The following is a 15,173-nucleotide window of genomic DNA, read 5'->3' on the forward strand; positions in this document are numbered from 1 at the left end:
AGGCCTGCCTAGAACTTCATAAATATTTTGTGAAAAACAAGTTTTTGCATACTGTCTAAAATAATTTTGAGCAAGATTACATATGCAGTTGTCTCAGGAAATCCATACATTTTCCAGCATGTGTAATAACAATGATCAGGAACAAAACAAAACTGCAGGTTAAAGTTACAAACTCTTCTCAGAATGGTGATTCATTCTGTAGAATGCAAGAGGAAATGCATACTCTGAGATTCTCAGATTAGATGGTACTTTTCAAAATACAGTGTTTAGGATTTTACCATTAGGCTGCAAGAAAGCAGGCCAGGTTTTCTAACCCTTTAATACACTCTAATTGGTTAAATGTCACTTGGTTACACAGAAAGAAAAGTAAGCCTAAAACTATGTTAGATTACCATCTGCCCAAACGCTGAAATTATTGTGAAATTCTGCCTAGCAGGAAACTGGCTGTTAGCTTTCCTCCCTTGTTATTCTTTCATGTATTGCTGGGAGACACTTGGAGCTCAATTGAAACGTCTCATACTTTTTAACTGGAAGAAATGTAGCAATGAGGAACTAGCTGCAGTGGTTCAGGATTTTGTTTTACTCAGAGGTTTTTCTTTCCCATCCCCAAACTGAGGGACAAATTATCTGTATATGCCATTTCTTGCTGCTTTGACATACAAGCAGTTTAAGGCTGAAGAAACGGATTATGAACATTTTAAAACAAAGCTGGTGTGAATTTCCCAGAGATTTTGGGACTGGACTCTCAATCTAGGATTAAATTAGGAAAAAATCCCAATTATTTTAACAATATGCTGTATTCCCCCACAAATCAGCCAGGGCAGCCTTGGTAATTCCTTTATGTAGGCCTAAAGAGAGTCACACCTGTAGGATTTGTGTCCATCTAAGGAACTGAAATTTGTCCTGCCCATGCTCTGCCAACCAAGCGTGACTCAGCTCCCAACTAGAAAAAAGATTAGTTTGAGCTAATAACCTTTAGATCTGTCTGCAGGGTACCAGTTTAGGATCTTTATACATGCAATTCTGGGCCTTTGAAGCCAAAATGTTTCAGCTAATACTGAAAAGCACAGATCCAAACTTAAGTGTCCAGTTCCACCTGAAAACCAGCTGAACAGGAAACCTGATTGTCCGAAATTCAATGGTATGTTCCAGACTAAAAGTAAACATATTTAAGTCTTGTCAGCTGAAGCATTTGGGCATTCTCTTTCAGTAATGTGAAAATGCTCTTCTTTAGTGCAAAGGACTAGGAACTTCTTAAGAAGAAAAGTTCAAACCTCATTCTGCCTGAATCTTTATCAACTAAGAGATGGAGACCTGTTGTAGCAAATATTTAGAAATACTTAGCTGAATTAAATAGATCAGGAACTCAGGGTTTCTGATAAGCTTGTTTTTGAAATTAAACACGTATTAGAAATAGAAAAGGACTTAAAAGAATTGGTCACTAAACTCATCTGTCAGGGCTGTTGTGACATTTTATTTCAAGACAGATGAGGGTGACTTGGACTGTGTTCCCCAAGCTTAGCAAAACCTGGGAATTACTGTGATGCCCAAGGTAACAAGAAGCAGTGATAACAGACTCATGCATGGTAATGCCCTACCAAAGGATCGTGTTTGAAATGACACAAACTGCTTTTTGGAAGAGGCAAAAGGAGTATTCTGAGCACAGTGATTATTCTGGGGTATGGGATGATTTCCTCAAAAGCAGCAGTGGGAGCTGCTGCCACTGAGGATCTATCAGTTCACAGAGGTAGAATGCTGACTGTTAGAGTTTGTAGGATTGATTCTGTTTTTTCAGTTCCCACAAGGCCCAAAGAGTAAACTTGCAACTACATTCAAGAGTCCTGAGCCAGCTGCAGATCCTCCAGGTGGCTGCAGTGGGGTTTGGAGGCAATCCCACTCTGGCCACCATGGGCAGGTGCCCACACGCAGCCGGAGCTGTGACACTTTGGCTTTGACTGTCCCAGCACCTGAGGTGATCAGCAGTGACTCACAGGAAGGCTCCCATGGGGAACAGCAATTCTCCCATCACCACCAATGAGCCAGAGTTTCTGCACTTTTCTGGATGGGGGCCAGAGAGAAACTTCTACTCACAGGCTATAAATCTGATGGTGGCAGTAGACAGGACAGGTGTGGGAAAGCTGCAGTCTGCGGTTCTACGCATGCAACCCTTTAGAATTAAATTATTTCTTCAAAAACAAAGAGTTGAAGAGTTCAGCCTTCACACAACATACGTTGCCATGCACAACATATAATCTTTAAATCTCAGCAGCAAGACAACCACAACTGCAAAGCTTCTCTGTCTCAAAGAGTAGGCACTTCTACTTTAAACAGTATTTAAACATCAACTAATTTCAGACACTGAAGCTAACTTGATCCCTAAGAGAAGTCAGAACATTTGCCTTCACCTGCAGTTCCTCTGGCCAGCCTGAGGCTTGGTTTGCCTGCCAGATTTTACACTGCTGATACAATAACCACAAATCTCAGCAGGCAAAATTCTTGACCACAACAACCTCATGTTGACTTCAGTAGCACCTGGATCTCACCCAGCACATAAACCTGTGTCAGTGCACATTAGATGGGAGCTGCTGGACAGACATCCCTGGGAGATGCCAAGTCTTCTCTACCATAGAGCATCAGGGTAGCTTTATTCTATCTTCCTCTATGAACAGCCTTCAAACTGGCAGATTTCTTTGTCCCCAAAGTCCATTTATAAATTAAGATCCCTGGCAGTGCCCTCAAATTGTTATTATGACACCCCTCCTCTGCCTGACTTGGATGTAAGGAATCCCCCTTCCACTTCAAACCACTGTGATCCACAGGGGAAAGAACTCAGAGCTGTTTTCATGGGCCTGGTGATGACAGCCAGACTGATGTGGTGGGAGCAGTTAACACCATGGCTTGAGGTATCTTCTGTGCCCTCAGAGAAGATTCCCCATTTCTCTGTGGCCTAGAGAAACACACTGTGATAAACACAACCATTCCTCTTACAAGGGATGCCACACAACTTTTAGCAGGTGGATACTTTCCACCAGATGTTTCCATTTCTGGTCTGAAAAAGATAAAATGCTTTCAGTCCTGTTACTCTAAGCTATCTGATTCCTTTCTGTTCTGAGTTTCACAGTCTGAATGTACACTTTCCAAGTGTGTTTTCACCATAACCAAGACATTCTGGCAAACAAATATTGCTCTTCTTAGCAAAAGCAGTGGTTTATCAGAGGTTGAAATGGCAAAACTTTGGTTGGCCTAACTCTTCTGGACTGAGTGCTCAGCAGTGCAGAGAAAACCTAGACTGAAAAGTCAGAGCCACATGCACTCCAGTACCCCCTAAACAAACAGTGCTGATAGCCAAGTTATTCCAACTTGGGCAGAACTGAAAAATGAAGCAAGACTGGGTTTGTGTCTCTGTGGTCAGATGCAAATCAGGATTTTGCAAGTTCATTAAAGTTTTGAGAAATGATAAGGCAGAGCCTAAACTTCCTTTTAGCAAGGGCTACCTTATGTCATCTCAGATTCCATGATAGGCAGGAGATATCTACAATGCAGTTCCTTTTCACTGATTTGTCACCATTTTAGCTGGCTGGAAGTTCCAATCCACCAGAAAGTGGAACCTGCCTGTTCTTCACAGCCTCCTATCATTACAGTCGTGTTTCAGTGTATCGCAATGCTGATAAAATTAAGACAATTTTTGGGCTCACCTGACAATTCAACCCCACTGCCCATTTCTTTTCTCCTCTGAAACTAACTTTAATGGATATTGTAGTCCTCCAGACTATATGAAATTTTTAGCATCTTCAGTTCTCCTGAGCTTTACACTAAGAACTTCCATGTTTCTCACGAGACACCAAACAACCATCTGACCTTCAGCTGCTACTAATGCATAAATCACAGACACAGTCAACTTACAGGAAAATTATTGGGCATTTCATTAAGAGTCTTCTGAAACAGCAAGTACAGTGACCTCATTGAGTTTCTTACAGTAAGTCTGAAGATTTGGCTCAAGGGATAGCAGATGTTCAACAAAACCAATTATCGAATCAGTGATTTTGAGAACTGTCCAAATTCAAACTGAAATATCAATTAGTGATGGAATTTTAATGCTGCCTCTGGCAGGATCTGTGATCTAACAGTGATTTTAGAGTCATTTCCGTAGCAATTTCCCTCTGAAGACTAGTCTATTTCCTGAACTTCATGACCACATAATGAGATTTGTCAACAACAAAATCACAAACAATACTGTTTGCAAGGCATGCTCTGGCCAAAGGTTGTGTTTGGTGAAGAAATTATGTCAGGAAACACGATGTCTATGTTAGCCATGCTCACACAGCTGCATTGCTAACTGAGGCAATCCTGTTGCTACACAGCTACAACTGAGTTGCATGTCTCACACAGGAATTTTACCAGATTTATTCTCACATCACACAATGGCAAAAACTTTTTAATTCACTTACCTTGAAAAATCTCCCTTTGCCTCCTGTAAAACAAGGAAGAGAAAAATATAATTAAAAACAGGGGGAAAAAAAAGAGAAGAGAAGGCTGTTCAAGATTTTCCATTTGCAAAATTCATTTAGCAGCAATTTCCTGTTGTAATTGATTCCTCATGCAGGTTTTGGAACCAGTATCTAATGTCAAGTGCCATGATAGAGTGAGTTGGGCAGATTAACAAACAAAAGATCTAATATAGGGCCAGATGATTCCTCATTCTGCTGTGGATACCTAAGATGCTACAGGAAATAATGCCAGTAAATAAGAAATTCTGGGTGCTACATTAATTGAAAATCTCTGAAGTCTCAGTGGCTTTGCAGCCTCTGAGACTGCAACTCCCCTGACTTTTTAAAAAGTATTCTGGCCATTTTCTAGTACCTAGACTTTCAAAAAGCTTGCTCACTGTCAGCTTTCAAGGGGATGCAAGACACAGGTTTCTCTAATTCCCTGCTGGGTGTCTGGGCGAGTATTTAGCTCCCTTACTTATACATCTAGATACTTCTATTTATTACCATCACAGCCTGACATTAAAGGGTTGGATAATGTTCCATTACAGTAGTTTGTCTTACTGCACACCTGGAGAATCCCCAGAATCTGGTGAGTGCCCTCTGCAATAGATTCAGCACACATTTTGCATTTTCCATTTACCACAGACAATATGCCTTTCATATGATTCATGCTGAAGCACCTCATTTGCCACCAGCTACACAGAAAGCACAGTGCAAGAATGTAATTTGTGCTGTGAGGGAGTTTCCACTGCCAAAAGGACTGGGCTTTGTGCTCAGGTCTTTTGTCTTTACATCCATTCATCTACCCACAAAACCAGCCAGCCCACGTCCAGTGGTGTTTCAGTCCTGAGGCTGGGGTAAAGTTCAGAGCTCTGGTGGTACTTTAATTTGTTCTGGTTATAAAACAATTTGAAATAGGGCTGCAGAATAAATCACTTGAGTTCTGACAGACCTTTACTCTCTTTCCATTTCCCTCTGAGTGAACTGAAGGGCAGACAAGCACTTCTGTGGTTCATAGGAAGGAGTCTTTCAGCATGTCATGATTACAGTTCAACACAGAACAAAGCCCAAAGGATTTGCTCTTGCCTGCATGGGTGCGAGCACACTGAATTTAAAAACAATTTTGTAGGGTATATTCTTCATAATTCACTGCTTTGACTTAAATGCTGCAGCAAGAAGTAGAACAAAATGCAGTATGATTCGTTTTGCTTGGATTCTGTCACAAACAGAGGTTGTAGTAGTTTCTGGTTACAGGCAGCAAAGGTGTGGCTTGTTTTGACTGTTTTCATTAAGTTACACATCAAACTACTACAGGAATAAGCGTAACATCCTGTGTTTGTGGCAAGAAGCAATCCCAGCAACAAGGGTTAGTTACAGCTCTGGGTCTGGCTGTACAATTACTAAGCACTAAGTTATTCACTAGGATGAGCAGACAATAGATTCATAACCCCACTGCTGCTCCTCACAATGAGCCCGTTGTTTGATGTGTATTCCCCCAACAGCCAATATGTGATTTCTATAATGTGCTGCTAATTGAGTCCTCCATCCTGACTCTCTCGCTCCATTCTTGTTGCATAAAATGATTTTAATGAAGGTTCAAATCCCTACACATTAATTGCTTCTTTAACGTGGCAAGTGCTCTAGAAGTGCAGTGCATTGTTATTTATTAGTGCAGTCTGATGAGCTGGTTTGTCTGTTCACATGGCTCTTCATAGCTTCATGGCTGATGGGAACAAAATTAAAACTACAGACTGTAAGAGAGGGGAAACAAGGATCATCTGACCATTATGACTGATCTGCTCCCACAGTCATGCTTCTAAAAAGAGAACTTTCACAAAACCCACCCTCACTACCCTGAAAAAGTTCCCTTCTGGGAACCAGACATTTACCAAAACACTGCTTGGTCATTTGCTCTCTGACCCTTTTCCCTCTTCTTGAAGACTGGAACTTTGAAAGACAATATTTAGAAAGGTCTTTAAACCATTCTGCCCACGTTGGAGAATACAGACAGCTGCATATGTAGAAGCTTATGTAGCTCATCAGAGGACCAAGCCCCACTGGGAAAACAAATGCAAGTTAAAAAAACAACATTGCATATGGATTTCACCTAGGAATTTGCATTCATCACCTAGATTTTCTCTGGCTGTACATCACACCCCAGAGTCTTGGATATCTGTGCTGGTGCAAACACAACAACATTTCTGTATGCAAAATGTTGAGCAGTACCTGCTCCCTGAGTGGGGAGGTCTAGTTTGAGAGGCTTCTGTACCCATTTTGACAGAAACTATGAAAACTGTGCAAAGACATCTTTTTCCTGCAACTGGTGGGAACTCCTACACTTCCACACAGCCATTGTGGATTTGGTAAATCAAAACATTTACTGCAGCATGAGGAAGCACCAAGTGAGAGAAGGTGGGTGCTTACCTGCAAGATGTATGCAGCCAGTTCAAACACCACTTCACTGTCAACCTCAATGAGTTCCTTGAAAGGTGAAGAAAACAAGAAAGAAAAAGACAGTTGAGCTGTATAAGAAGAACATACATCTCCTCCTGACTACTGCATGGTGAAGCATGCAGTGCCAGTTTTCTCCCTTGGCTAGGCTTCAAAGTATTCCCTGTGCTCCTGGAGACAAAAGGGAGGGAGAACCTGCCCACTCAGATATGGAAAAAGCCAAATATTCAGTGTAATGTGCTGGTTAATGAAGCATAACTGGATGTGGCATGAAGGGATTCCTGGGGGAGGAGTGAGGAGAAGGCAGGTGGAAGGGGTAGGATAAGGGCACATTTTAGTCTCTTGTGTGATTTAGTGAAAAGCAGTCCAACATATAAATTTTTTTGCCCTCAGATGTGACCATAGCTCAAGGGAACACAGCTTTGTCCTTGGCTCACAGAAGCAGGGAATGAGAATTTGTTTTCAACACATCGAGGTGTTATCAAAGCCCCCACTGGATTCCTCTGGCCCTTGCAAAAGGTAAACTCACAGGAAAATGAACCATATTTGCTCTCGCAGGATTTGAGCCCTGGCTTTGTCCTTTTCACCCCCCAAGAGCACTGAAGCTGGGGGTGGTTTGAGAATGAGCTGTGACAGCAAGTCTTTTGGTCATCTTCCTTCTCCATTTTATAGGATCCTGCCACTGATGAAAGCAATCTTGAAGGGTTTTACTTGGACACCGTGGTCACATGAAGAACACTGATGGTTCCAACAGCTCCTCTCAGGATTCCTCTGCTGAGCCAGGCCCTGCTATGGCTGAATGTGCAGAATGCAGTCAAAGCATCAAAAATGCTTGAGATGGGAGGCACAAGAATTACTCTGGAGGCCAAGCATGCTATTTCTGACTCTCTGGTCCCTGCCTTTGGGAAGCCAGTGGGCTTTTACTGAGATAATGTCTCTACTGTGCAACTAAAACTCCTACATTGTCTCCTATGGCTATGGCCCAGTAAACTGGGTCACTGTTCAGCTCATTCCTACAGTGGTTTTTCTGCTGTATTTATTTAAGCTGCTGTTTTTAATATTTTACTTCATCTGGCAAGAAATGAGTGATCTAAATATAGATCACTGCTGTGATCCATGTTCCAGCCAACTCATGGCCACACCTCATTTACAAGCCACAATTGCTGCATTGGCTTGTCTCTGGCAAAATCAAAAACAAAGGGAACAAAAACGCAGGATAAGATCCAGGTGTCCTCGGCTTTCACTAGTGCCAGCTTTTTAAAATAAGTTCACCTCTTTCATAACAGCTCCTTGGGGAGTGAAGAGCAGCTCTGCTAGGGGCGATAAACACGCCTTTCCCCTCTCAGCTGAGCTGCCTGAGTCACGCAGGCACCTGCACCGGCGACGAGCCCGTGCCAAGGGAAGCGGCTGCTGCAAGAGGTGGATTCAGCTGCAGGCAGGGCTGGGCTGGGGCTACCAGGCAATCCCATAGCAAAGGGCAATGCAGGGTAGAACCAGAGCATCTGCTCTTCCTCCTGGCTGGGAGCATCAGGCACGGCACGGACAAACCAGCCCGTGCAACCATGTGTCGATGCTATGGCAAGTCTGTACTGGCAGGTGGAGTGTGCCAGAGCCCATTCTCTGGCCCCAAGGGTAGCTGGGGTGCAGCAGAGCTCGTGACTAAACACTCACCCTGTCTCCTCTGGTCCCAGATGGGGTTTCCACCGCTGTGCTGCCTATTTGGAACAGGTGTGCATCCTTGATCAGTGCCTTGAACTCTGCCTGGGGCAGAGCCAGTTGGCACAGGCCAAAACCCACGCCAGAACGTGCGAGTCATTAAACAGCCTCTCTGATCAAGGGACAGTGCTTGATGCCAAGCCCTGTCTGCTTTGGTAGTACAAATGTGGCTTGGCCTTTCTGGAAAAAGTGGCTTGCTGGTGCTGTGCAAGGGTTTGGGTGTGTGGGTTCATGAATATCTCACTACTCATCAGGGTTGGTGAGTGAAGCAATGGGCACAGGCAAAGGAGCACAGCACACAACACATGGCCAGCTGGCAACCCAGAGACCAGCAGCCCCAAACCAGGCCTCACTTTTATTCTTTCCCACCCTGAGCAAGGGGATGTTTGAGGATGTGTGTCTGGAGAACCAACAGTGTTAGTTCCTAACACTGTGCCAGCACCTCAGACCTTTCCCTGTTTCGTACACATTTATCTTTCCGGGCTGCAGGGGAGCCAGGGTTGGAGGTTTCCCTGGGAAGTCCAATAAGGAAACTTTTGGTGCAACAAGGAAGCTCTCAAGCTTTGGCAGCATGCGACATCATGTGCCAGCTGCAGGAATGACAAGCACTGGCTGTGCTTGGACACCAAATCCCCCACAACATTACATTAAGAGGAATCTGCCGGGCTGGGTGCTCGCCCTGAGCCTTAGCAGACACTTTGCACCCAACTTTCAAATTCAGTGCCTTTTTCAATAGCACAGCATGGCTTACTGTGGCTGGAAGTCAAATGGGGAAGGATCTGCATGGGAGATTGGAACTTCAGCAGGGCTATTTTTGGATAGAGATGCTCAGCTTGAATGTGCAAAGTAATGGTTTCAGGAGAGGTCAGATTAAAATAGACACACTTAGATCAGTAGGCACTTTGTTTTCTTTATTTTGTTCCCCTCTTTTTCTTATTAAGCTTCCTCCAAAAAAAGAACAACAGTGTAAGCTTTTCCTGGCAGTACTTCAAAAAGGAACTTTCCCCAGGAACCAAAACGTGATGCTCACTGAGCTTGTTGCTGGAGAGGGCTGACTAAGCACATCTAATTGCAGCCTTGCCGGAGAGCAAAGCACTGCACAGCTCAGCTCAGCAGCCCTGCCTAGTTCCTGGGCACTGAAAAAAAAGGAATTTTCTGGCTTCTGCCCTGCATTTTAGAAAATACAAAGTTATTGTCCATGTATTTTAGGACATATAAATGTCAAGTGAGGCTCCAGATTTGGTGTAATCTACTTGGTTTAGCAGGTGACAAATGTGCTGAGGGTTGTGGGAGGGTGGAATAATCTCTCCCTGACTACATCTGTCTTTTCCTACCACTTCCTCTCTGGCAGATGGAGGTGAGTCACAGGAATGGCCTCTGCCAGCACAGAGGGAGGTAGGAGGGATCCTCCCAGGGAATCCCAGCTGCTGACACACCTCTCCCAGCCCCAGACATCCAGCCCACCTGGCTGAGTCTGCACACTGCCAATCTCCACCGCAGCGTGGTCTGGGGCTGGCTGATTTTCCAGACCTTGCCACGCACAGCTGGCTTGTGGCATGAGAGGGATCAGCTTCATGGCTCTGCTGCGGGCACCTCTCCAAGCTGAGGGTGTGGATAAGCCAGGATGCTTTATCTCTGGCACAGAGTACCCGGCAAGGGGCTGCTCTGAGCGGCAGTGCCAGGGACAGCAGCCTGGTCTTGCAGGAGTGGACCAGGGAGGGCAATCACTCATACAAAAACATTTCTCAGTGCATGGCTTGTTCCTCTGCAAGGTGATCTTTGGCGCATACCCAGAGACACCTTTACCCCACTCACATATAATCCCATAAACTGCTCCCATCCCACAAATCTGAGGTCACTCAGCTGGTTCAGCCTGGAGAGGAGGCTGAGGGGGAGACCTCATGGTGATCTGCAACATCCTCAGGAGGAAACGAGGGACAGGCATTGAACGCTTATCTGGAGAACAGTGACATGCCGAGGGAGTGACGCGAAACTGACACACGGTTGGATATCAGGAAAAGCTTCTTCATCCAGAGGGTGGCTGGGCACTGGAACAGGGAAGTGGTCACAGCACTGAGCCTGACAGAGTTCAAGATGCCTTTGGACAACACTCTCGGGAACATGGTGGGACTCTTGGGGTTTATGCGTGCAGAGCCAAGAGTTGGACTGGACGATGCTTGCTGTTCCTTTCCAACCGAGGCCACTCCATCGTTCTCTCTCCCTCTCCCCCCTCACACACGCCGCTGTCCTCTCCCCGAAGATGGCGCCCGCGCCGCACTGCCGCCCTCTGCGGGCCCGAAACCCTCACGGCAGACGCTGGGCCCAGAGCGCCTTTTTAACACGAATCCAGACATTTCCTTCTAAATACAAGCCAGTTTATAATTTTGGCGGTGCCGATTTCCTCCTGCCAGCCACAAGAGTTACTTCCAGGGCTGTTTTACCTCAGAACCACTCTCTCACAGGAAAGCTGCTGCCAAGTGCGGTGGCACCTGGAGACAGAGGAGTGAGGGAACGTGTGAGGAGGAGGAGAAGGAGAAGGAGGAGGAGAAGAAGGTTGTATCTGGAAGTCCAGGTGTGACCAATGTAAATTTTGGGGCAGGGAATGCAGATCCAGGTGTCTCAGCCCACTCTGAGCTCCCCAAGTTCTCACCTTGTAGATGCAGGACTTGGCGTTCAAGAAGAACAGCTCGATGGTAGCATTGTCCTTCAGATAGGAGATGCTTTCAATGTAGAACCTGAAAGGGAAAGCAAGAGGGGTGAGACATAAGGGAACTAGGGCAAAACTTATTATAAATGAAAAATGTGGTCAATGGAGTAATGATGAATGTGCTAAAAATGAACTTTCTTCTCTTACACCAGGCTGAGGTGATGAAGCTCGTGCACACTCCAGGGCGTGATCAGTCACCATCACCTCAGCCATACCAAAGGAACTGGATCACCAAGTGGATGATTTAGGTTCAAATAATCATATTTTTTTTTTCATACTTAAAATAAACCTTTATTTTGTTTTCTTGTAAGCTTCACCTTCATTTGCCATCACATTTTCACCATCAGCATTTCTTCATCACTCCTTCACTCATCGCAACAATTTGGTGCTGTTAACCTGCATCTTGTAAAATATTCATCTACAAAAATGCACTTTTGGATTCCTTCCCTGTCCCCTTCAGTTCTGCATAAAGCAAATTTTATAAAGGCTTCTTTACATATTATATCTATGGTCTCATGATAAGACAGTAGTTACTAACCTTGCAGTTTACTAGTACCATGAATAATAATGTTAAGGATGGCAGGGAATGATCATAATCTAATTTTTTTTTTGAGTTGAAGTGATTTCTCAGTACTCAGGAGAAAGCTCAAACCCTCAGTGTCAGAAAACCCACTCATTTGCATTGGCTTATTGCCCCAAATATTTGCAATTATGTTGAAAGCCCATGATATGTGTGAATTTATTCAGTACTCCATGTTCTGCCTGCTCTGAAGGCCTGATGCTTTGGCAATGAACCTTTTGAGAGCTTTGTGAGAACTGACTCCTGTCCTTAATTCTGCCTTGAGATCTTCTCTTGGGCGGGGGGAAAATGTTCTGGATACTGTCAATGTTAATGACTGATCATTCCATAGGGGTATGTTGTGTGTTCCTGTGGTAACAGAGAAAGCCTGGCTATGTTCAGTGAATGTTAAGGTGAATTTTGTATTGACTTAATGTTTTAGGTAAGGAAAATTAAATAGATCATGACGCTGTTTGGTAGTGATCTTCAAATTGCACTGCAGTGACAGCAACATTCCTTACATAAATTCCAGTGCTATCGTGCCTTGTCAGAGGCAATTAGAATAGGGAAGGTGCCAGGGAAATGGTGTCTGCACCAGGGACTTTTTAACACCCAAATTCCTTAGAAATCTGGGTTGACATGCAGGGTCCAGTTACAGAGAAACCCCACTCCCTGACCCTGCTGTCTGGGAGCAGACAGACCTGCAGACACTCCTAGGGCTTCACACAAGTGCTGAAGGGATTGTCCACATCCAGATATCTGCAGAGTCCAGGGCCTTAAATGCAGCCTTCTTAGGGGCAGAGGTCAAGGCTTTGTAGCGCTCCTGTCTCCTGAAGGCTCCTCAAAATACTTTATTTCCTGACAGGCAGAACCAGCTTCTTGCTTATTAGAGTGAGAGAAACATTTTGTTCATCTGCTGAAGGGCTCCTGGCTGTATCACCCTTCCTTCTCCCTCTTCAGAAGAGAAATAAAAATAAAGCCTGGATGAAATAAAATAAACCCGAAGAAAACACCAACAACCAATCAAACCCGCAAAACACCAAAAACATTTGAATGTAGTGATGATGAAGCACAAAGATTAAACTTCTTATTTTTTTCTGGTTTTCAGTTTCACCTACTGTCCTTAAAGTGGTCTCTTTGTAAATAAAGAAAATACTTGACTTTAGAAGTGCAAAATTTGATGCATTAAAAAAGGAACTTTCTTACTAGATCCACTCTCTAGATCCAGTGCAGCTGGCTTCCCATCTGCTGAATTAATGGAGAATAATGCTAATTTGACACATTCTGTGGTTCTTGAACAACCTCCTCTTCTTATCACTGCTACCAGTGCTCTCCAGGTTATGGTGGTAGATTTTCTTATTCCAAGGTCAGAAGAAAACGAGAACATTTTTTCCATTTTGGATCCCAGTGAATGTTAGCCCAAAAGCTTTTTGTTTCAGCAGCTCAAACGCGGCCGTTCTCACCATCACTAGAGGGCAATATTGCATTTCTTACGGCTGCAGGGAGCTTTCCCAAGGCTTTCCACATGGACATAGATCGTTTTCTGTACAAAATTAAGTCTCTGGGAGCACAGAGCCTGCACATGATACTTCATCTCACAAAGAAAACCCAATTCTCAAGTGATCTCCAGCGTGGAGAGTGAGCTGAGAAGCTACTGGCTCTCACACATGCACCCAGACAAATGTGGAACGTGTGCACCAGGAAACTGGTGGTACTTAAAGGAAAACAGATTTGCAGAGGGAACTCTTGTGGGATTTTCTGTGTGGCAAGCTCAGAAAACCTGAACTGGAGTAGACTACCCTGAATTTACAGTTGGTGCAGTAACAACAAAAAGGGCAGGGAAAGACACTTTTTTTTCCACACTTATGACTAGTTTCTGTCCCATCTCCTCCTGTTTCCATCTTTTATGAGCACAGTGAAGGAACCAACACTTCAATCAATGACCAATGTCAATGATGAAGGAGGCAGGCAGGAGCATCCAGCTGCTAAGGCAATGAACCAAGCAAACAAAAATCTGGGTTGAACTCCCAACTCGGACATAGGTTTCCTTTATGACCTTCAGAAAACCATTTAGCTGCTGGGCTGTTGAGCTGGGCTTAGGAAACACCCCTCCCTTCTCTGCCCCCCTCTGTCTGTTTTGCCTGCTAAGCTTAGGAGCCTTTGAAGGTGTGTTTCAACATCATCAGTTTTGAGAGGCAGCTCTCAGATTTCTGTTGAGGACTCCCCAGAGAGCAGCATTCCTTCCTGTGATGTGAAGCTGATGTGCCTGGGATATAATGGATGGGCTGAACAGGGAAATAGGCAATAAAATGTGTCCAAGACCTCTGCTCCACTACCCGCATCTCTTGCAATACACACTTGGCAAATAGTTTTGCCTCCAGCAGCTCCTACAAGAAGTTCCTTGATAGCCAGCAACTGTGCCTGTGAGAAATTAGCTGCCTGCAAAGAAGGGGGGACACCCCATGAGACTTGGGGAGTGTAAAACCAAAGGAATAATTTTGGAGAAAATGTAAAAGATCAGCCAGTGTTAATCTATTTCTGCATTCCTCCTCCCTCCCCACCCCCAGTAACTTGTAATTCATCAAGTACATTTTCTAAGCATTAATTAAATAGACCAGTGAATATTATGCTGGATAATGAACACAAAGTGCCTATCTTAGCTGCTCCCTCTCAGCAGCAGGGAAATAATAATGAGCACTGCAGAAGGTGTCTTGGAAGACTTCAGAAGCTGCTGCATCTGAAATGTTTAAGGCTTTTTAGCTGTGAGGACATGTCTCATACTGATCAGATTGCTCTCTGTTAAGCATTGCTTAACTGACAACTTTCTCTGAAACAGCTTAAGCCCCCTGAAGCTGTGATGAATGGCAATTCCCATAACCAGCCAAGCACAGCCTCACAGTGGTGCTTCTGGAAACTCCTGATCCTTGGGTGAGGAGAAACTGGTACCACCACAATTTCTCCCTTGAATTCCACACAGGCCCACCCAGCTCTGACTCATGGCTCAGAGAAATGCCTGACTGGGTCCTGGACTCAGCAGTTTGATAAGTGGTTCTTCAGGAGATGGAGAATCCCTTAGTGCTGCTGCTGGTCTTGTCTGTGAACCCTGGTGTGTGTGCAGGTGGGCAAATTCAGCAGTGTTGGGAAGGTGTTTGAGCACTTGTGCTCTGTCCTTGTAGTGGGAATAGAGGAATTCAGGACTGCTAAGCACCTGAGCTGGTGGGATACTGGTGTGCACGGTGAGAGAAAAAAA

The 15,173-nt window shown here is 44.6% G+C and overlaps 1 protein-coding gene across 6 annotated transcripts in view; it reads right to left on the reverse strand.

Moving 5' to 3' along the window:
• Positions 1-15,173, reverse strand: part of FRMD4A (FERM domain containing 4A) — a 372,584-nt gene that overhangs the window by 68,843 nt on the left and 288,568 nt on the right. For all 6 annotated transcript variants that reach the window (XM_063153752.1, XM_063153753.1, XM_063153751.1 and 3 more), the window contains 3 exons: positions 11,308-11,392; positions 6,915-6,971; positions 4,449-4,471 (listed from right to left, as the gene is read on the reverse strand). In XM_063153752.1, coding sequence (XP_063009822.1) covers positions 4,449-4,471; positions 6,915-6,971; positions 11,308-11,392 — 165 coding nt within the window. The remainder of the gene's footprint in view (positions 1-4,448; positions 4,472-6,914; positions 6,972-11,307; positions 11,393-15,173) is intronic.

The sequence above is a fragment of the Melospiza melodia genome, chromosome 4 (assembly GCF_035770615.1).
Source record: "Melospiza melodia melodia isolate bMelMel2 chromosome 4, bMelMel2.pri, whole genome shotgun sequence".
Lineage (NCBI taxonomy): Eukaryota > Metazoa > Chordata > Aves > Passeriformes > Passerellidae > Melospiza > Melospiza melodia.